The 23,021-nt window shown below is 38.0% G+C and overlaps 1 protein-coding gene across 1 annotated transcript in view; it reads right to left on the reverse strand.

The window, feature by feature from the left end:
* Positions 1-23,021, reverse strand: part of b3glctb (beta 3-glucosyltransferase b) — a 48,318-nt gene that overhangs the window by 13,422 nt on the left and 11,875 nt on the right. The window contains exons 7-11 of the mRNA XM_060896546.1: positions 21,506-21,642; positions 21,344-21,407; positions 19,285-19,416; positions 18,829-18,898; positions 17,783-17,896 (exon numbers count right to left, since the gene is read on the reverse strand). Of these exons, the coding sequence (XP_060752529.1) occupies positions 17,783-17,896; positions 18,829-18,898; positions 19,285-19,416; positions 21,344-21,407; positions 21,506-21,642 (517 nt within the window). The remainder of the gene's footprint in view (positions 1-17,782; positions 17,897-18,828; positions 18,899-19,284; positions 19,417-21,343; positions 21,408-21,505; positions 21,643-23,021) is intronic.

A 23,021-nucleotide genomic window follows, 5' to 3' on the forward strand; every position in this document is an offset into this window, starting at 1 on the left:
CATTTATGAATCAAACATGAAGTTTTCAGTATCACTTACACTTTGATTCCCGTAAAAATAACACTTAAAAACAACAACCAAAAAAAAAACAACACAACACACAAAGTGCGTAAAGTTTAAGACCAGCATCACCACGCGGAGTTTGTGAACAGTGCAGTGACATGAAAACAAGGAGCAAACATCGCGTCCAACAGCGGAAAACAAATGTTCACACTCTAAACAGTTTGGGTAGTTTTTATATACTTGCTGGCTTTGTCAGGTGAAAGAAAATCTTTACCCACACCATTGTGTGTAATACGTAGCCGCGCTGGATAAAACAACCCGTACCGCACACCTTCAATGCCACGGAGCTGCCACCGCACCTCGTTGAAGGCAGCCCGGGCTTTTGCGGTTTTTACCGTATGGTCGGGAAAGATAGAAATGTTCAGGCCCTTAAACTGAATTCGCTGTAATTCTCTGGCGCGCCGTAAGAGATCAAGACACTCGCTATGATAGTGAAATTTGGCCACAATGGCTCGGTCGTTCACCAGGCTTTGGTACGGGCTGTAGAGTGCGATGTGACCTGTCCAGAACCGGCTCCTTTTCCGGACTCAACAACACGCGACAGTGGAGCTATTGGGACCCTCAGGAAGACCAATTATCCGAACATTATCGCGCCGTGACCTAGCTTCCAGATCTTCGCATTTGGTCTCCAGTTTATTGAACTCAGCAGTAAGACGTTGCATGTCACCTTGCATTACAGCAGTGGTCTTCACTATTTCTTTCATGCAAGCCACACTGATAGGACAAAGTCAATAGGAGAGCCACTTTCACCGCAAAGTATGCCAAGTCACCTTGCTTTGTTGCTGTTCATTTTGTGCGCGGGATTGTTTGATAAGAAATCGATCCATTTTTTAGTCCGTGTGTACAGTAAACACAAGTTGTTAACTAGCATGAAACACAAACTAGCTTCTGGGAGGCCGCCAAAAACTGGGTATTGCGCAGAACGCAGTGAGTCAGTGACGAGTCAAATAATATATATAAATATATTATTATTTGTAATAGAGCACATTTGTTTTTCGCACGGACTAGAGACAGGACCAGACAACAGTTGATTCCGCGCTGCACAAGGCAACGCGGCACAGTTAAATAGACAATGATGATAATAATAGGAATCAGGTGTGTAGAAACGAGGGGAGCAGACAAAGGCGGGGCAGACACGTGACGAGGGACATACACAAAAGACACGTGGCCATAGTCCGGGCTGAGTCCTGACAGAGCCATGCAAGCCGCATATTAAAGCTTGGCGAGCCGCAGGAGGCTCGCGAGCCGCGCAATGAGTAACACTACATTACAGCAATATCATGGCTGCCAACTTTTGAGTTCAGCTTAGAGTGAGATTTGGGGGGCGGGGCTTTGGTTATGGGGAGGGGCTTATGGAGGGGCGGGGCTTGGTGTGGAAAAAAATACAAACACAATATCCTTTCATTAGCAGACTTTTATTAATTATATGTTGATTTGGTATCTGTACAGACTTGTTTACAGGTTAACATGTGCTCTGTTGTAAGTGCTGGTGGCTGATTTTGCACCCTTAATCACTGATTTGGATGGCTCCCACTTGAAGCATGGCTCCAAGTCTGCCATCTTGATTGTCATTAGAGATGACAGTGTTCCCTCTAGGGCCAGGCTGTTTCTAGTTTTTGTTTTGTTTAATTCCACCAGCAAAAATACCCGCTCTGTATCAGCATCGGAGTGTGGCAGGACTAACACCAATTTAGCAATGGTGGAGAGTCTCTCAAACCTGCCCACCCCTGTCACCTGTAAAATATGGACAACATGGTTATGTTGCACCTTTAATAAATTCAGAAAGTCACTGAACATGGGTTTTTAAAGAAGACAAAATAAGGTTTCTAAACCTTGTGCCATATTGTGTTGTGTTTTAAACTTGCCATATTGGCCCAGAAGCCCTCAATGTCTGGGTCTGCTTCCAATCTAGGCAAAGGCATAGTCTGATAGTCTAGGAACTCTTCCCTCAGTGCATCATGTTCCTGTGGGCTATGATAAGGGAGAAGATGGGCATACCTTTTTTGAAGAGAAAGAAGTGTACAGTTAGAAAATTGCACACACTGCATATGAGATATACTTTAGTTCAAAATATAATGTGAAAATGAGTAGTTGTTTATAACAGAGCAAGTTTGTATTCATTATTAATATCTGGAAAAAATCTGGAAGAAATGAATCTATACATTTTACCTCTCCACAAAGTAAAGGGCATCCTCCACCTGCCCTCTGCCTCACATCCACAAATCTGGCATAATTCAGCAAGGGTTCTTTCAGAGGCAGCTTTTGTAGGGCATACTCTACGGCTTTCATTAAGAACTTCAGAGCGGCAGTTTGGAATTTGTCCACTTGATGGGCTGTGATGTCCCCGGCATCAAGTAGATGGTTGAGCCTAGCCCTGCTGGTGAAGCCGACACTCAGTTTGTTTCCTATTAGAAATGCAAAAACATAATAAAAAAAGCACCTACATACACACATACATACATACATACACCATGCAGTGGGGGTGGAGTGTGTGATGCAAATCATGCATGCTAATTCCATTGGGTCTTTTTCAATAGTACTCGAAGATGGCTGGCTCTCTGGCGTGATCCCATGAACTACGCCGAACGTGAGAGACTGAAATGGAGTTGTTGGAGACTTATCTTTTTCTTTGTGTCAAAAAATATGAGTCTACAATTAATGACTTTATTGTATTTAATTATTGTACATACAAAAAAAAGTGTTCAGACTTTTTACTGTTAATATACATTCTTAATGTTATGGTACTTTAAATTACAATTACCAGGCAGATGGTTTTCCTTATCCACATATGGAATGGCCTCAGGCTTGTGATGGGACTGTAGTACTGTGGGCAAGATGAACTTAATGAACTTGATGAATTTAATCATCTGAAATATATATTAAAGAAAGAATTATCTCACCCAAATATTACATTAGTGCAACCTGAAAGGCAAAATACTGGCTTCCATCCCTTCAAGATATACCTCATCTTGCAATAAAAATATAGATGGATTTTCTCTTTGGAGGAGGAGATTCAGAGAGGTGAAGACTGGTATGGTGGCCTGGTAGAAGAGGAGGTACACTTCAGTCATGGGATCTGAAAAGGCTCCCCGTAGCCTCTTCAATCTTGGTTGATTCTCTTCTAAAAAGTGAGAGAAAATAAAGATACAGTACAACTAGGGGTGGGCGGAATGACCAAAAATCTGTTTCACGGAATAAGTTATTTTATTTCACGCTGCGGTATATATCACGGAATAATAATTTTCAGGTAAATCAACAAAAGGAACGTGCTTAATATATTAAATACCACTTTAACACTTTAAAAATAAAGAATAGGCTTTCTCGTCTTATTTTATTCATTTTTCTTTTATTTAGCATTAGTAGTGAATGAGACTGTCAACTTTTAGATCAAATTATGTTGACGGAACACCTGATGCGGAGCGCATCTGTTGGCTTTCGTTGTATTCTTTGACATGCTTCATTTTTAGATGATAAAACAAGTTACTCGTGCTAGCATAGCTAACGGTTACATTCGTGTGACACAATTTGCAAATCACATTTGTCTGCTCTTTGTCAGCCTTTGTAAACCCGAACCACATCCATACCACTGATGTCGCGCCTCGTTTCACAAGTTCCTCCTCCTGCTCGGGATTGGTTTGTGGGATTTCTTTATCAGCATGCATGTCTTTCTCCATGTTTTCCTTCTTATCTACGCTTATGTGCCGCTTCTCAATCGTTCTCAGATTCAGGCGTGCTACACGTGAGGTTAACCACGCCCACTAATTTAAATTTTACGGTACACACGGAATAGAAAAACCTGTAACGGTAGACATTTTATTCCGCGGAAACGGAATATACCGTCATACCGCCAAGCCCTAAGTACAACTCAAACACATATTGTTAATGTCAAGAGAGCATATTAGACCACATATCTGGATATTTGTCTTACCAGTTGATTTAAAATAGGCAAGTGGCTCCTATAATCTGAGAATGCGGGTAACACAGGTTTCAAGGCTCAACCACCGCACAGAGACATGCTGAAGGATTTCCATATATTCTGACTCAAAGAGCTCACAAAACTCTGTTTAAAGGCAATTAAACCCAAAATTTTATAAAGGTCATGTTGAATGTTTACACTGCTATCAGCTGCTTAAAATCTATATTATTTGTGTTGAGCTGGGTGGAAAGATACCTGCCAGAAAGCCCTTCCGATTGGTGTTGCCTTTAAACCAAAAGCCCACATCAACCACAATATCTTCAATATCAAAATCTGCCACCTGTAATTAATAATTTTAGTAAATTCATCATCTGTACATCACTTATATATTAAACATATATTCAGTCTGCTCTCTTACCTCAGCAAAGGAAAAACCTGCTTGCTTTGCAGTATTGTGTAGAATATGCCATGTACATAAACACTTCTGTTTTTCTGTAGAATTCTTGATGCTATTGAATTTCGTTGTCCAATGTTTACAGCTGCATTGTCCACAGCGAGGCCAACACAGTTGCACCACGGAATACAATTTTCTTGTAATTGTCCATCAATCTTTTGGAAGATAAGCTCTGCTGTGCCACATCTCATCCCACTTGTTGTGCACATATCAAGGAACCGATGGCCTACCTGGTTCACATCAAACACACGCACAGTAAGGGGGTTCATCTTTTCTCTTCCTGCACTGACAAAATAATTTGCTCATTATCTTAGGGAAAACCAAACCAACATTGTAAAGGCAGCTCACATTCTTCAAAAATATGGCTATAACTCAGGGGATACCATGATGTAAATGCATTTCTTTCCTACCTGTGTCATTTGAGCCATCTATAATGAGGTTGTATGGATTCTCTCTCATCAGCATTACCAGTGCGTTTTTGAAACGTGCAGCAACTGCTTGATTTATTAAACAGGCGGTCTTGGTTCTTGCACATTTGTACTCCTGTGCAGTTGCAGAATCTTTGAAACACTCTTTCAAGAGTGGCCCAAGATGATCTGTGACAGCCAGTGGTATGTTATGGTTTGCAAGCATCACAGCAGTTTTTAATTCTGCCCTCCTTGTCTGCAAAATACAGTTGCACTGATGTCAAGTAGAATTCAATAGACACATACCATATAAAAATCCAAAACTCTTTAGGAAATATAATTATGTAAACAGTCATCATTACCCTCCACAATAAAAACATAACACCACTGTGCATTACAAACCTTTATTTCTTGAGCAGTCATTGCCCCGACAGAAGGAAGTGGCACTGAGTACTGCTGCATTCCACTGCTGGATTGCAGTGCCTTCTGTTTTTCCTGATGTCCTTTGCTGTTTATGTGCCTAGTAACATCTGCTATTCCCTGGTGACAGCAAGCATTTTCTATCCTACATACAGAGCACCAATAACGTGTACATAGTGTGCCCTTTGTTATGAATGGCCATTTTTCTGACCATTCATTTTTAAAAGGGCATCGATAGAATGTAGCTCCGCTCTGGGCTTTAATCTTTTGGCCTGGTCTCTCTCCTTTATCTGAGGGCTCAACTGTCTCCTGCTCTAAAGTCTCAGATAGACTTTCAAGTTCCTCCTGTGTCTTTTCCTGCTGCTTCTCAGGGTCACAGAACTTCATGGAGGGCTGATAAGCTGCCCACATTGATAGAAGTGTTCTTTTCTTGCCTGTCCCTGACTCTTTAGATAACATCCTATAACAGAAAATTCAAATTTATCCATACTGACACCACCACCAGTCAGATATCTGGACATGATTGATGAGTTGTGATTGATATAAATAAAATCAAAAATTATTAATAGAAAAAAATTTAATATGGGATGTCGTTGACATGACATTCTGATCTTAGAAAACAATAATTAATATTAATTACTAGGCATGTCCAGATATTTGTCATCTGGAAATGCTTTTGTACTGTTTTTTATGATAAAGTTATGTTAAAATAACTGCTCAGTGCTGCAAAACAAACAACTCTGCTAATGCTAACTTAATTCTATATAAACTATATAACAGCATAGGCCTATTAGTTACTAGCCTAAACTGGACGGAGACACGGAGCGCCCTGTAACTCACTGACCTGCCTGCGTTCACAATACACATGGTGCAGATCAGAGGGAGAACGGCTGACTGCACAGTTTACAGTATGTGAATAAATTGTGAATTTTCCCTCACAATTGTCACCAAAACTCACTACACTGTCTGTCTTTTCTCTCTGCGCGTTGCTCATGCGGCGCGATTTTTTTTCCTTACTGCTGCACGAGTCTGCGTGAGAATATGGGGGTGTGGCGTGAGAGAGTGAGATTTGGGTCAATTGCGTGAGTCTCACGCTCAATGCGTGAGAGTTGGCAGCCATGGCAATATTATCGGTGCAAACAGAAAGTGAGCGCTCCATCTCAACCACGGTGCCCTTTAATTCCCGCACCGCAGCCTCATCGCTGGACAGCTGCGCCTTCACCTCCTGCAGCTCCGACTTTATTGTTAATAAATCGTCTCCCAATGTATGTTCCAATGTACGTAGTTCGACCTTAAAAACCTCGGTGATTTCGGACCTCAAAAAGGACAGAAGCTCTGACTTTAATGAGTCAATATCAGCCTTAGAAGCTGCCTGTGACACGATGGGCCCTTCACACGGAGGTGAATCATGCGAAGGCGAGGTCGCAACTGTTGCACCAGGCCGCAGCTGCGACTGAGGTCGCACTACGGGTCTTAGTAGTTTTACCAGACATCATAATTACCTCTAGATTCAAATATCCAAACAACGAAGGTAAACCGAGGGATTATGAGCAAAAACAAAAGTGAAAAGCTCGAAATAATAACAATTATAACAATAATCCACCGGAGCCTCCTAACACCACGTCCTACTCCATGACAAACTAGTCAGCGCCCCTTGTCTTGTATTTTTGATCAAAAGCATTTGAAAGAGACAACTTTCAAAAACATTAATAATAGTTATGTGCCCAAACTTGACCAGTACTGTACTTTAGAAAAATAAAATAAAATTGGCTAGCATAGAGGACAGAAGAAGAGCATAACAGCTTGAGCTAGCTAGCCTCATAAATTATTAATGAAATAGTGCTAGCTTACATTATCTGATTTACTGGGTGTCTAACTACTGTATAAACAGGTTTTGGTATTTGCTAAATAAACTTTAATACCATAGATAACATATATTTACCTAAGTAAATACCTAAGTAAATATATGCAAACAAAAAAAAATGCAAACCTGTAGATTCATTAGTCAAGAATCAAAGGGGAGGGGGTGACTAAGGGGGATTGATTGTGGGGAATAGTCTTTTTAGGTAGTTTTTTATTATCTTGCCCAAATGTCTCCTCAGTCAGTGTATTTGTATTTACAATGGTACAAGTTAGTGCACAATAGCTTATACAAAGCACAATCGAATTTTAACTATAACTTTATGTAATATGTAAATACTTTATGTAAACACACCAAGATGGACATTTTTTGATATTATTTTGTGTGCAGGATTGAAGAAATGATCCGTGTTATGTTATGGAGGAATGCACAGTGCATTAAGGGGCATGGCCATAATAGACCTGCAGTAGGCGAAGTGCTATGTGCATGGGATTGATGAATGTGCAGGTTAGAAATTCAGCTGAAATTGCAGTATATCTGTTTGTTTTAACCAAGATATAACTACTTTTAAGTTCCCTGATATAGGCTAACCAGCAATTTTGTAAATTCCTGGTTATATTCCCATTAATTCCCATATATTCCTGTTAATTCCCATTGAAAGTTTCCAGTCAAACAAAAAGCTAAGGTTATGGAGTGCCAATAAACAACTTCGCAAAGCATTGTGGGGTCTTGTTTGTGGCTCCCATGCCTTCTAGATGTCAATCTAAAAAAAGAGTTACCGGACCCAAATAAACTCACAGGCTCATTCTAGTATTCACAATGTTGTCAAAATAGCTCAGTTGGAAAAGCATTAGACTGAAGACAAATGGTTTAAGCCTGGGTTTTTGACACAGGTTTTACAAGAGTGTACTGAGATAAGCCACGTTCACACTGCAAGTCTTAATGCTCAATTCGGATATTTTGCTCAGATCTGATTTCTTTGTTTGGCTGTTCACATTACCTTTTAAAATGTGGCCTATATCAGATACCAGTGTGAACTGTTTGCTGTTTCAAACTGACCCGCATGCGCAAACGAACAATAACAATGACGTCACACGCAGCACGCCATTGCGCTAAAAAGTTGGCGAGGTTATGGAGGAAGTATTGTATCATCTGGTGCAAGCAAACATATCATGTAATGTTATAATGTGATGTATTCAATGCAAACATTATGAGCTGGTTCACGTAACCACTTTATATAACACTCTTAACACACACGTTACCAGTCACATTTGTGTCACATTTTCGCCGGCGCAAAAAAAAAGGTTTCGCAGGAAAAAAAGAAAAAAAAAAGTTTTCGCCGGCGCATAATTGTGATGAATGTCGATGTAGATTGACATAAAAGTCGCATCAAATCCGCCTTGGCTGTTCACACTGCGGCCACATTGGAAAAAATCAGATTTGGGTCTGATTCAGGACCACATATGGAAGTGGCCCAGATCTGATTTGAAAAAATCAGATCTGGGCCAGATTTGAGTGTTCACACTACTCCTGAAGAAGTCTGACCTGGTCACTTGACCCCCAAAAAATCGGATTTGGGCCACTTTTACCTGCAGTGTGAACGTGGCCTTAGACTCTTCTTAAGCACATTTGCTATAGGAAGTGTGTATGGTACAGTCTTTGTACACAGTCTTGGCAACACAACAGCTTTATTGAGTTGCCTCAAGTGGCAACTGCAAAATTCTTGGGAGTTTTCATTGAGAGTTTGAGTTGGAGGGAACAAGCTGATTATGTAAGTAGGAAAATACATAAATCTACTGGTATAATAAGGAGGGTTAGGCATCTTATTACCACAGAGTGTCTTCTTACTCTTTATTATAGTTTAATTTATCCGTATCTCTCATATTGTAATATAGTTTGGGCAGGCACTTTTCCTATTACTCTTCATAATTTTTTTTCCCTTCAGAAACGCTTTGTTAGGATTGCAACCCAATCCAATGTATATACTTCATCGGTTTCTCTATTTCAAAAACATCAGGTTCTTATTATTTATGATATAAACATTTCTCAAATTTGTGTCTTTATTTATAAAATATATTCAGGTGAAGGTAACATTCCAGAGCAATTAACAATGTATTTTAAAGTAAATTCACACGTTGTCAATGTTCACATTTTCATTTCCCTAAAATTCTTAATTGTAGAGGTTATTACTCTATACGATTTAGGGGTATTAAATTATGGAATGATTTATCTCATTTAGCAGAAAAATGTTCTATAAAAAGTTATAAAAGATGTATAAAGAATCATTGTATTGCTTTGTAATTGTGCTTTTGTTCACTGAGGTTTTATGTATTTTATGTACTCAATATAGTTTTGAAGTATATTATTATTATTCTTATCATCATTTTTTCTTTCTTTTTTAATTTTATATTTAGTTTAGTTTTGTTGTTGTTGTTTAGGTGGAGGCTTTAAATAAGCCCTTCAGGTTTTTTCTCTCTCCCTGCACATACAATATAAAAATATTTTTGAATTTGTGCAAATAAAAGAAATTAAATAAATAAATAAATAAATAAAGTTACAATGTTGAAAGATTTCCCTGGCAGCGGTGGGATTTGAACCCACGCCTCCAAAGAGACGGGAGCCTGAAGGGAGCACACCAAAGCCTTTATGCTCTCCCAAATGTGTGAGTAGAAGGAAGTCTTCTGCTGTCCGCCAAAAAAACCGACCACACTGCCTGTATGTAAACCGAGGGTCACGAAGGGCCTGTGCCTGAGAGCTACATTGAAAGAACCCATGTTTTTCATACTGTAGCACACTTTGGAAGATTTGCTGCTGGACAAGCAAACTTTGAGACGTGTGTACGCACATTCTGGAGACAAAGGGAATTGGCGACACAGATGGTGAGGTCGTGAACTGAAGTTAGATTGTAGAAAATACATGTGAGAAGAACGATTATAAGAATTAATGATATTTAATTTTCACTCCATTTCATACGTTATATTCACATTATCATGAAGATTAAATCCAACAGTGTTATTTGTGCCGATTGTTTTAGGCTATATACATCTAGTAAAATCCAAACGTAATTCAAAATGTATTTTTTTTTTAAAAAAAATAATAATACTAATAATCAGCGCTGCCTTACAGTCACATTGTCCACAACGGGAGCGCAGGAGGAGATGACGTGACTACATGTGATACAGAATAGCATGAAACACCCTTTTATTAGAGAACTGCAGAACACAGTGTAAAAACGAAATATTTTCCTTAATGTACGCAGAGCCGATCGGCCCTATACGCTCACTACGCAAGTTGCGTAGGGCCCCGCAAATTACGTAAGGCCCCGCCTCCCCCTGCCTCATTTTACAGCACGTGTTAATGTTTACTGTGTAGATGACAATATGACGCGGAGCTATCCATCTGGCCATGAAAAGAGAAAAAAGAAACAAAATGAGAGTGAAATGCGAGAACAGCAACCAGGTAAAACTTGTGTTCTCTTCAGGTTTGATGTCAGCAAGAGCAAATAACAGTAAAGTTAAGTTGATGTGATTCTGTCTCTAGTCTCTATCTGACTAGCTACATTAGCTGTGCAGTGCTGCCAGTGCATCTCTTGGCCTGTCTGTCACACAACAATTTATTGCGTGAACATTCGCGTGAATAAACGCCCAAGGGCAACGGTGTTTATAAACGGCAGCTCGATAACCGCGCCGCGCGTGAACATGCGTTCATATGCGCGTGCAATAGTGCACGAAATGACACGCGCACTTTCCAGCAGCAACATCTGTGTGAGGACCAGTACAAAAAGTAGCGTGATAGCGCTCCTAAATGACAATGTTTATAGTCTCTCAATCAAGTTTCAGTTTCCTCCAGACAGTCCAAATAGACTGGTGTCAACAATGCTGAAAATGCCCAAAGCTGTGTTCTATCTATCTATCTATCTATCTATTATATATATATATATATATATATATATATATATATATATATATATATATATATATAATATATCTATATATATATTAGGGATGCAACAATGCAGTTAGCCCACGGTTCAATACATACCTCGGTTTTTTAACCACGGTTTTCGGTTCGGTTCGGTTCTGATGGCTTAACACATAAAAGTGTTTTTTGTTATTCTATGCTTAGGCAATAGGAACAGTAAGAGGTTAAGAAGAAACAAATAAAAACGATTTATTGCAATACTTTATTTGACTTAAAAGCAAAGAAAAGTCCACTGGTTCCTAGTGTTTTGTATAATATAAACATTTTTTATTTTAAAATGAACACTGACATCTCACAGCTGCTGGTAGCCCATGTACCAACTGGGGAACACATAAATTCCTAAATTTTGAAAATAAACATACATGTGAAGTTAGTAAACATAAATTGACCATTTCAAATAAACATACTTGTACTTCAGTGAACATAAATAAACCATCTTAACCAGCGCTTTTCATTTCCCAATCCGACATGTAGTGAACAGTTACAGTGAGGTAACTCATGGTTGCCCGCGAGGTCCAACCATCTGTGGTCAGAGCAAGGCTCTGTGCTTGAGCCAATTCGTACACAATACTGTTGTATGTGGGGGGCACGGTGGCTTAGTGGTTAGCACGTTCGCCTCACACCTCCAGGGTCGGGGTTCGATTCCCGCCTCCACCTTGTGTGTGGAGTTTGCATGTTCTCCCCGTGCCTCGGGGGTTTCCTCTGGGTACTCTGGTTTCCTCCCCCGGTCCAAAGACATGCATGGTAGGTTGATTGGCATCTCTGGAAAATTGTCCCTAGTGTGTGATTGCGTGAGTGAATGAGAGTGTGTGTGCCCTGCGATGGGTTGGCACTCCGTCCAGGGTGTATCCTGCCTTGATGCCCAATGACGCCTGAGATAGGCACAGGCTCCCCGTGACCTGAGGTAGTTCGGATAAGCGGTAGAAGATGAATGAATGAATGAAAAAAGTGCAATACGGTAGTCTGTAACGCGGATCGAGTGTTTTTATAAGATGACAAAAGCCCGCATCTCCAATCACCGAAAACGGCTGCAAATCTTTGGCAATGAACACCCCCACTGCCTTTGTTATTTTCATGTGTCTCTCGGAACCAGTTGGGTATGTATGCTGGAAGTATTCAGCGAGGGACTGTTGTTTTTTGGAGGACTTTATTACCTGCTCTATTAACTATCCTGCCTTCAGACATTGATATTGCTGGGTGATGGCACCGCAGATGTGCAATCATATTTGGAAGTGTTTCCGTTTGAGTAGGCTACACGTGTAAAACAATGCTTGCAGACAGTCATTTTTTTGTTTACTGATTTTTCTTCCTCGGCATTATACTCAACAGCAAAACCGAAATGTCTCCCCACACCACAGATTTAAAAGACGCCAGCGCCTCCTCGTACTGTAGCCTCACTTCACCACCGCTCGCCATGTTAAAGTGTGGTATGGTTCAGCGCCCCCTAACTTTAGAGCATAGTGATTGAACATTTACTCGCGGGGAGGAGTTTCCTCATATCAGCTTGTAGACTTACAGGCACACACAAACAGTCAATTCGGAGTGAAATAAAAAGCACATAAATTATTTAAACGTAAAACCGAAAAAACAGCAATTCACAAGCGCGTATTGAACCGTGGATGTCATACCGAACGGTTCAATATTATATTGAGTATTGTGGCATCCCTAATATATATATATATATATATATATATATATATATATATATATATATAATTTTGTTATATTTTATTATTTTCTGCTTATTTAAGATAATGTTAATATTCACTTTAAATTCAATTGCTAATGTTCAACTCAAAATTCTATTTAAAATATTCCATTCAATAAAGATTTGTTTATACCTCATTAAATTCTGTATTGTTTTACTCTTTGACCGAGAGATGGAGCAAATTTTTTTTAAATGGAGGGAGGTTTGTAGTGGGAGCAGTGGGATTTCAAGTGTGAATGTGTGGCAAATGGTTTACATGGCTCAAAGGGTCAGGTAGGAGGGCCCCTTAGCAGAATTTTGCTTAGGGCCCCAGGGAGGTCAGGATCGTCTCTGAATGTACATATATCATAAAATGTCAAAGTCTGCAAATACAGTCATGAAACACAATCGCTACTCATCATCGGTCCTAACTATTACGGTGTTCATTATAAAACTTTCATGAAGAAGTACGTGTTCACTATAACATTTGTGTCTTAAATTTTCGCTCACAAATTAATTCTGTGATTTTGTCAAGGTGTTAACGATCAGTCTAATTGCTAGAAACATATAAATCCTCCAGTGACCCGGGTATGTAATGCTTCATGATGGCACTGTTGGAGGATTACGCCAATGGCAGAATAAGGAGAGAACGAGTTTTCAGTGACCATGATCCTAAATCGGCTTATTAGCCGATTTAGATTCCCTTGAGCTGTGCTCTTGGATCTATGTGCTGAATTGGGTCCAGTATTAGAGAGGGCAACACGCCGGAACCATGCCATCCCAGTCTAAATACAAGTCCTCACCACTCTGGGGTTCTTGGCAACCGGCTGTTTCCAGCGGGAATTGGCAGACAGGTAAATTATTTATATAAAAAAAATATAAGTAATCCTCAACTTTGTCTCTAAGACCTTTTTGTATATGAAATATTTCTATTGGAATCTATCATCTCACCCTATAGGTCTGGTATATCACAGCCGTCCCTGAGTGCCATAATATCTGACGTTTTGAATGGTATACTATGGTATATTTTTTTGAATGGAAAATATTTCGTTTTTACACTGTGTTCTGCAGTTCTCTAATAAAAGGGTATTTCATGCTTTTCTGTATCACATGTAGTCGCACCATCTCCTCCTGCGCAACCGTTGTGGACAATGAGACAGCGCTGATTATTATTATTATTATTATTATTATTATTTTAATACATTTTGAATTACATTTGGATTTTACTAGATGTATATAGCCTAAAAAAATCGGCACAAACAACACTGTTGGATTTAATCTTCATGATAATGTGAATATAACGTATGAAATGGCGTGAAAATTAAATGTCATTAATTCTTATAATCGTTCTTCTCACATTTATTTTCTACAATCTAACTTCAGTTCACGACCTCACCATCTGTGTCACCAATTCCCTTTGTCTCCAGAATGTGCGTACGCACGTCTCAAAGTTTGCTTTAAAGGTGCGCACATTCTCCTGTCAAGTTTGTTTTTTATAGATCACAACCTTTGCGTGGGAACTTTGCGTGGGTACGTACGTTTCCAGTTTTGTGCGTATGCACGCTTTATAAATGAGACCCCTGGTCCGTGCTAGAGTGGGGTGTTAATATCTAGCCCTGGGTCTAGGCGTTTCGCAAGGGTGTATTGAGTTAGACCCTGCTTAAGCGCATTTGCTTTAGGAAACTTGCATGGTACAGTCTTTGTACACAGGCCCCTCATGACCCTGGTCTTACATGCAGGTAGTGTGGCCAAGCACTCTAAGGTGCTGGATTAAGGCTCCAGTCTCCAGTGGTTTTAAATTCCACTGCTGCCAAAACTTTTTTTTTAGTGATATCTTTGGAGGCGTGGGTTCAAATCCCACCGCTGCCAGGGAATCTTTTAAAGGCACTGATTAAGTTTCCTACCTCTTCCACGAGTCTGTGCTAGAGTGGGGTGTGATAAGTTAGCACTGGGTGTGCACCTTTTGCAACTTTATGTTCTGGTAAACTCACACGCTCACTAGCTTGCATCCTGTTGGTGCTCTTTGAGGCATGGATTTAAAGTCCAATTCTGTCAGGAAAATTTTTTAAGGCACTGCATAGTCTTTTTAGACAGTTTTTTATCATCTCGCCTAAATGTCTGCTCAGTCTGTTTATTTGTTTTTACAATGGAATAATTTTGTTGCACAATAGCTTACATAAAGCAATGTTATATGTAAATACTTTATGTTAATACTCACCAAGAATTTTGCAACCCTAGTACTCACACATGCACACACATACAATCAAACTGTCTGGAAACAATATGAAAAATATGACTGCACCCTTAATAAACATGAATATATTGAATACGAATGAAAGAGTTATTACACACTGTACCATAGAAGACACATTACTATACAAAAAATGGTGACCAGATAACAGGTTAAAGTCTCAACTTTAAAGAGGAGAGTGTGAGAGATAGAGAAAAAGAGACAGAAATAGAGAAAAAGTTTTAAAAAAAAGTATGAGAAAGAAAGATTTTCCATTCCAAGAGCTGCAGTTGGGGAAAAAAAGAGCTCCCTTGCTGATTTTAAAATGCACCGAAACACCTATCTATTTAATCTCTGTTTGAAGAATAGGTACATTTTCAAGAATGAGCAATGTCACGGCAAAACAAAACAAAATTCCTTTGTAGAACTGGTACTGTATACTGTATATAAAACATACTGTCCTAGAAATGATTTCATATCTCTACAGTACAAAAAAAAATGCAACAGCAAATGGGTGTGTAAATACAATCAACCTCACCAGTAAGAATTTTACTGATATTCTGGCTATGGGAGAGTATAGCAAGCATTTAATAACAAGCTTTAAAAGATTGGCCAGAGATTGGCCATGGTCCAGGCTTCTCTCTTTTTCCCCTCTCTCTCTCTGTCTGTCTCTCTCTGGTTCCATCTCCCTGAAACCAATGTGCTGGAGCCCAGAACCTATCACCTAAAACCCGGGTTTCAACCTCTTCTCCCTTAAACTTGCTCTTTCTCCACAGACAGCCATTAGAATTTACTTCATGAAGGCAGTGCTTTGTGCTACTTTTAGTGGAATACAAAATGCAATACTTTTTAACAGCGGGTGTTTACAACATTTCAGCCTGCATTGCTTCAGAGGCACTCTTTCTGTTACCTCCAAAGGGGTCCTGACTCACCAGAGCACTTATTTCTTGTGTCTCCCTATTTGCAAACAGTAAGAATTATTGTGAATTTAAGTTATAATTTTTGCTTTAATGTGATTGATATTGGAAAAAAATTATTAATAAAAATGTAATTAGTATTAGTAACTAAAACTAACCTCTTGAATATTAATATCCAAGTAATTCTGATTACTCTAAGAAAGGTATTCTTGACTGAGTATTAGTCTCTATTCTGATAAAGTTCTATTTTATTGTATTCTCTTCTGACCTAATTGTCTTCAGAAAACCTTCCTTTTTATATTCCCCAGTTTGTAATTTTATATGCAAACGAACAAGAATCAATGATTATGAATATTATTCTAAGTAGTCTATTATGGGAACTTCTATTGACCTGAAAAGAGATCCCTGTGTAACTGAAGTGATATGAATACCAGTTTAAAATGATATAAAAGCTTAAAATGAGACAAACGTGACAAACTCTGTGCTGACTTAATGGTAGGCCTACCGTTAGTTCATGCAGGATATAAAAAAACTTTATATCAAAAAATATAAAAAAATTAAAAGTAATAGAAATACAAACAAATTTACACATCAGCCTAAAGTAATCTTTTTTTAAAAAACATTTGTCCTTTCACTCATTGTATTTTAATTCAGTGCATCAAATCACCAAATCATTTGAATGTTCCCTCTAAGGTTTGCATGGTTGTGCACTTATGTTTTTAGGCAGAAAACCTAAAATCCATGTAGAATATTCATCCATTGGACACTGACAGTGCAGTTTATATCGATGGTTTTCTTTTCTTTGAAAGCCCAAACAGTAATGCATGTAAAAACTAGCATAATCCATTTATATCCCATAAGAGCTATGTAAGATGTGCATTTAGCTAGTCATGTCAAGCTGGAAGCTTTTTGATTATTTCAGAGAACATTTACTGACCAAGTGGTGCTAAAGAAATCACAAAACGTGAAGAGGAAACATGTTTGCTCCTGTCCATGATGTCCAGCATAGCTAAAGCAATTATCAGTACAATTATATCTGATGACCCAGCTGAATGACTGAATTCCTTCAGTATAATAAAGATCATTATTTTTATCCCATGCTTAAGTCTATTATTATACTCTGTATAGAATTAACATACTGTAAAATGGAAAAATACTGTAAATCTGCACTTTTATCAGGTAAACATACAGTATATACTTCACCCAACTATTAATATTCCACTTCTGAAGGTGTAAAATTATTGATGTTAGATACCATATGTTCTGTGTTTGTTAATCATTTTGACTGACAACTTCTGGATATTTTTGGTTACCATTTTGGTTTTCAACCCCTGTACTGACCTTAAAGATATGTAAAAACTCTGCATCTGTGTCTGAGAATAATACCAATACAAGACATGCTACCATGCTAACTGCTGTAATAGGACTGAACCACCACCAAGGTAATATATGGTTATCACTGATACAATGGTGGGCCATTTTGAGAAGAGCTGACCAATTGTGCTTATCAACAAATGGGCTACAAACAGTACATGCATAACATAATTGTACATGCACAAATCTGTCTATATGATAAGTGAAGCGGATAAAATGGTCAGTCGGTGTACACAACAGGGAATGGTTGTGTGTTAAATAAGGTAATTAGGTGAAGTAGAATCAAATTACCCTCTGGGCTGTCCACCAAATACTAGGTGGGAAGGTGGAAGTGAAATGAGTAGGTATTTTTAGCCCAGACATGGCACTGCATTTTCGAGCTATTAGTAAAACTGCATTTTTAATTAAAGCTGCTGATGCATTTTTGACAGAAGACAGACACAAAACACACAACACATCTATAAATACTGACCACTCTCTGTGTTGGAGACTCCCAGGTCAATGGTGGGGATAGTTGGATCAGCAATATCACTATAATATTCTAGCAGTGCTGCGTCTTTTGCCCAGGTCTCCTTTACTACAGGCACTAAAGAAAAAATTCATTTAAAAAAAAGACAAAGAAGGAATGATCAGGCAAAAACGAGGAACAAAAAGAAGATTAAGAAAGGATTAGAGAGACTTCAGTGAAATATTTTCTTTATAAATTCTAAAAAGATTCTGGGAATTAATAAAAACAATCCTAACGCATGCATACAATTTAACTGAACAGATATGGACATAATCAGCATATCAAACTAATCCAACAGCCAAATCAGTAAACACCATCAGAACACTTTACAAACCTTAAACAGTACAAAATTATAGTTATTTTCTAAAACATGCTTTTAGCTAATGTTTAATTTTTCAATGTGGTACCTTTTAACATTTACCTGAAACAGTTACTTAACTGTTAACAATTAAATCTAGTGACTACGTATGCTGGTTATTTAAGTACTGCTCCGACACCACTTATCTCGTCCAATACTACAGAAAATATGTACCTCTAACCCTTGTTTTAGGTCTAGAATTGAATAAATTACCAAGCAGTATCTCCATGCAGGAGAAATCCATGGAGAAAATTAAAGTTTATTCCCGAATACATGATGAAACAAGCTGAAATATTGCTGACTTTTCATTAAAGCCAACCAAAGACAGACATTGTATTAAATTAGTTTTAATAGGGTCCCAAAAGGTCAAGTACCAATAACCACTTTTATTAGCTAGGAACAAATAATTCATTTTAACATGTAAAAAGAAAAAAATATAAAATTACATAATCTTTCACTAATGGAATTTTCACACTTGGTCCAAAATACAATTTGTGGCTGGTCTGTGGGAGGTGTCATCATTGCAAGTTTTGTGTCCACAAAGAATTCATTCCAAAATACAGATCAGGGAAAACAGACACTTAATAGACACCGTCTCTACTTCTTAGTCAGAAAAATGCAGACAGCACAGTCGAGAGCTGAGATAATGCACCTCTATCTTGGTGGAATTTCTGACAAGTCTTCACTGCTACAAAAAGGTCTTCACTCTTCACTAGCATATCCTATGGAGAGAGAGAGAGAGAGAGAGAGAGAGAGAGACTATAAAAAAAAATCTAGAAGGACTAGGACAGCTGTTAGATCTGTGGTCTCAAAATATTTTACAGAATAAACTAGGCGTTTCAGTGTTGCTCTATACAGAACTTCAGAATAAATTGCAGAATAAACTAGACAATATCAAGCAATATAAGCAACATACTGTATTTTTAATATCAGTTCATTTTTAACATAAACTATGTTACTGGCAATTTTCTTTTTTATAGATAGATATAGGTTTTCCTTACTTGTATCCAGATTTTACAAGGCATAAATTAAGCTCTTTAATGATTTGAGGGCAATCTGTATATTCAAAACAAAACACATAATATAATATAATAAATAATATACTTACACAGCTCGGCAGGTAAGAGTTGACAGTGGTAGCACAATGCTCAGTGTACACTGATCCGTAAAGCTCAGAGCAGAACTCATGCACAGCAGTTAAAGCAGGGCCTCTACCCTCCTCCCAAATATACAGGGCAATCTATAGAAAAGTTCATATCATTACACTATTCACTATTTACTAACTAAAAATTAAGTTTCAAAATAAAGTTTCATCCCAATCAAACTCACTGATGTCCCGCCACTTTCAAGTGTAAGGGAAAACTGAAGTAGTTTGGATAAAGGATAAAGGAACACATGGTAGATTCATTCAACTTGAAAGCTACTAGAGATTTTGACAGCATTAGGAATAAAGCTACCAAGCTGCCAAAGGAATATATCCTGCTGTTCGAAGATGCAGGAGTGTGCTGTAGACATTTCTTATTAGTGCAGATGCTGTTTTGTGGTAAAATACTGTTTAATATTTCCCATCACATGTACATATGAATGCCCAAAAAATACTATTATTTAAGTCCAATACAATATCAGGTCTCTGTTTTCAAAATGAATATTACCTTCAATATCAAAGGCATGTGCCATGGGGCTTAATGAATAACAGAATCCATGTGAATGAACAAAATCTGACAATAACAACAACTGATAAGTCTAGTGAGCAAAACTGTTGTATTAAATCGACTAAATTGAACATGCTGCTTATGTGAATTTGAAATGATTATATAGAAAATATGAATGTTCAATATTGACATTTCACACAATTGTAGCTTATTCAGCTGATTTGGTTTATGGCAATATGTAAATAAATGTTTCTGTCAAAGTAGTTTTCAGAGTAAAAAAAGGTTGAAGATCCCTGATTTAGACCACAACAACATGCACCTTGCTGATGATATGGAACAAACAACAGGATTTTTAGGAAACATACAGGTATAAGTAAGAATACAAAGGAAATGTTACTGAGAATGAAGGCACACAATCAGTATACAGACAGGTATAAGAGGCAAGACCAGGCAGTTTGAAACATGAAATCTACAGAGAAGAATAAGAAAGAAGTAGAGCACTCTGACAGCTCTCTGTAAGGAACAGACAGTTTCATTTTTCCTGTGACACAGAGAAAACAAGTGAAAGGATAGAAGAAAGGAAGAAAGAGAAGCTTATCTTGTCATCATTAAATTCATACTCGACACAAGTAACATTTTCTAATGATTTGTATTCATACAAATGTATGTACGTAACACTACTTAAAATAAGGAAGGTGAGTAATAACGGAAACCATATCACTGGGCTGGAAGAGGAAAAGGTCACTGGATATCTGGATATCTGGATATACAGAGGTGAGAGAGGAGCAGAGGAGAAAAGTGTATTATGTGCAGGTCATGTTTCAATATGTCATGATAACAAATGGCAGGAGAAAATTTCTTAACTTGAGAGGAGTATTACAGAAACAGACAAACAAATTACTTAATTAATTCATAAATGCCTCTATCATCAGAACTAAATTGACACCACCCCACACAGCACATTTAATGGTAAAAGTCATGGGTATTTTCAAAACCTACTAAAATCTTAAGAGGAAAAGGTTATGCACAATAAAACTGCAATGATTTTCCACTAAAGTACAAGCGATCAACCAAGAGAGTATTAATTTCATGCATGCTTAAGTTCCATATGTTTCGGGCATCTTGGCTCAGAAAATATGAATGTTTTCTACAAAGTTTGTAGAGAACAACTGTTTTGCTAAACCACAGCTTTACTTGCTTCAGCTGTCAGGAATAATCACTATCCAATAGAGATGACAAATAATGATGCAGTCATGCAGCAAAAACACAACTGTGCTATATATATATATACACATACTACCAGCAAACAAAAAGTACTATACAAAAGAAGTACAAAATATATAGTTAATTATTTAATAACAAAGAAATAAACATTCAGCAAAAAAATATATGTTAGCATCAGCTACCTGGGATAGTGAGCTGACACTGGCAAAATCCTGGAAAAGGTTGTCACCCAACCCTACAACAATATCTCAGTTCATAAACTCAAACTGGACCTTTTTAAGACAAACATACCTCATGCTTAAGGTCAATGGTGAAATCTGATTTGGGTGGCTCATGCTTCACGTAATCAGCTAATCTGAAATTCCAAACGAATGAAGTCATTTGATATTTCCCTAAGCAAATCATCTTATAAGCATTTCTTTAAAGTAAGGAAGGGCAACCAGACATCCTCACCTTTTAACCAGAGAGCAGCTAAGGGCCCAGCCAGCAGCAAAATCAGGGTAGCTGAAAGCAGTCGGCTCTTCTGAGAAGGCATAATGGTGGATAATTGTGGCACTAGTATCATAAAGCGCCCTTCCCAAAAACCACTCCTGTTGGGAGATAGATGTCTTTTACAGCACCACGTGTAAATGCATTTTAGCACTGATGATGTGACCGACACACCAAGTTACCCTGACCACATTTCCCTTCATCTCCTTCATGCTCTGACAAAGCAAAGCAGTGTCTAGGCATGCACGACACCAGTGAGACACTTCCATTAAGACACTTAGTAGTTTCTCTTTGTGAGGTGCATGGTGAACATAAGCAGATTTTAGCCATTTCAGATGCTAATAAATAATATTTTTTACGGGTGTAGACATGAGAACCTGATTTATCTACTCACTATTTATCTATCATCTTACTGCTATCTGTGAGACATCCACCTGAGTCTGAAGGTGTGGACACTCCAGCCTAAAAGTATTACAGTCCTCCTTGAAGGCATATGAACATGAAACTAGAGTGTGGTGTCATAACAGTGCAAAACAACTGATGCTGGCTTTGTGATTCAAAAGCCTGCATGCCCCTATCGAAGATCTCTAGATATGATTCTGCAGAGATGCAAGTGCATACATCACAATAATCACATAAAGAAAAAAAAAAGTTAGCAGTGACTACAGTATGTGACAATGTAACTTGGCCCAGCAAGAAACAAGGTGTCAAGTGAGGTGTGTTCAATGTGGGTTGCATTGCACCATCTAACCCTACTCATTAAACTTATCACAGCTAGGTTAGAGCACGTTGTAGTGATCTGCGTGCTGGATGGAGACTATCTAAACCCTTCATCAGACACTGACTAACACAAAAGCACAATGGTAGGTCCTCTTGGCCTGATAAAAACTCCCAGTTGTGTCCTAGAAATAATATAATTTAACATATAATTTAACTTCTCTGTATTTGTCTTTTGAGAAATACATGCCTCTTCAACTAGTTTAGTTAAGTGTGGAATAAATTACTAAAACAATACCAGGTAAAGGGCATAAACTATAAAAACTTCAAAACTATCCTTTCTGTTGGCCTATTGTATAATCTATTTTGAAAACTGACTTGAAAAGTTTAATATGAATTATTTGTATATACATGGATGCCAGTGCTGTTGTACAGAATAACTAACATTTACATGACTAAATATTTTGTCTATTTTTGCTCCATCAATTAAAACAGTTCCTAAAGAGGTCACAGTTGGATAGAGTGTAAATCTGCAGAAATTTAAACAAAATGAGCTACAAATTTTATATAACAAACAATGAGGGAAACAAATAGCGAAATGTACCAGTGTTGTTACACTAAATATCATCATTCCTGAAACACTGCTAATCCAATCAAATAATTGGACACTTATACACTTATGTTGTGTAAATAATAGCATGTAATATAGAATTACCATGTAAACTATCCTTCACAACACCCATGTCCATGTTTCTGATAAATA

The sequence above is a fragment of the Tachysurus vachellii genome, chromosome 20 (genome assembly GCF_030014155.1).
Source record: "Tachysurus vachellii isolate PV-2020 chromosome 20, HZAU_Pvac_v1, whole genome shotgun sequence".
Lineage (NCBI taxonomy): Eukaryota > Metazoa > Chordata > Actinopteri > Siluriformes > Bagridae > Tachysurus > Tachysurus vachellii.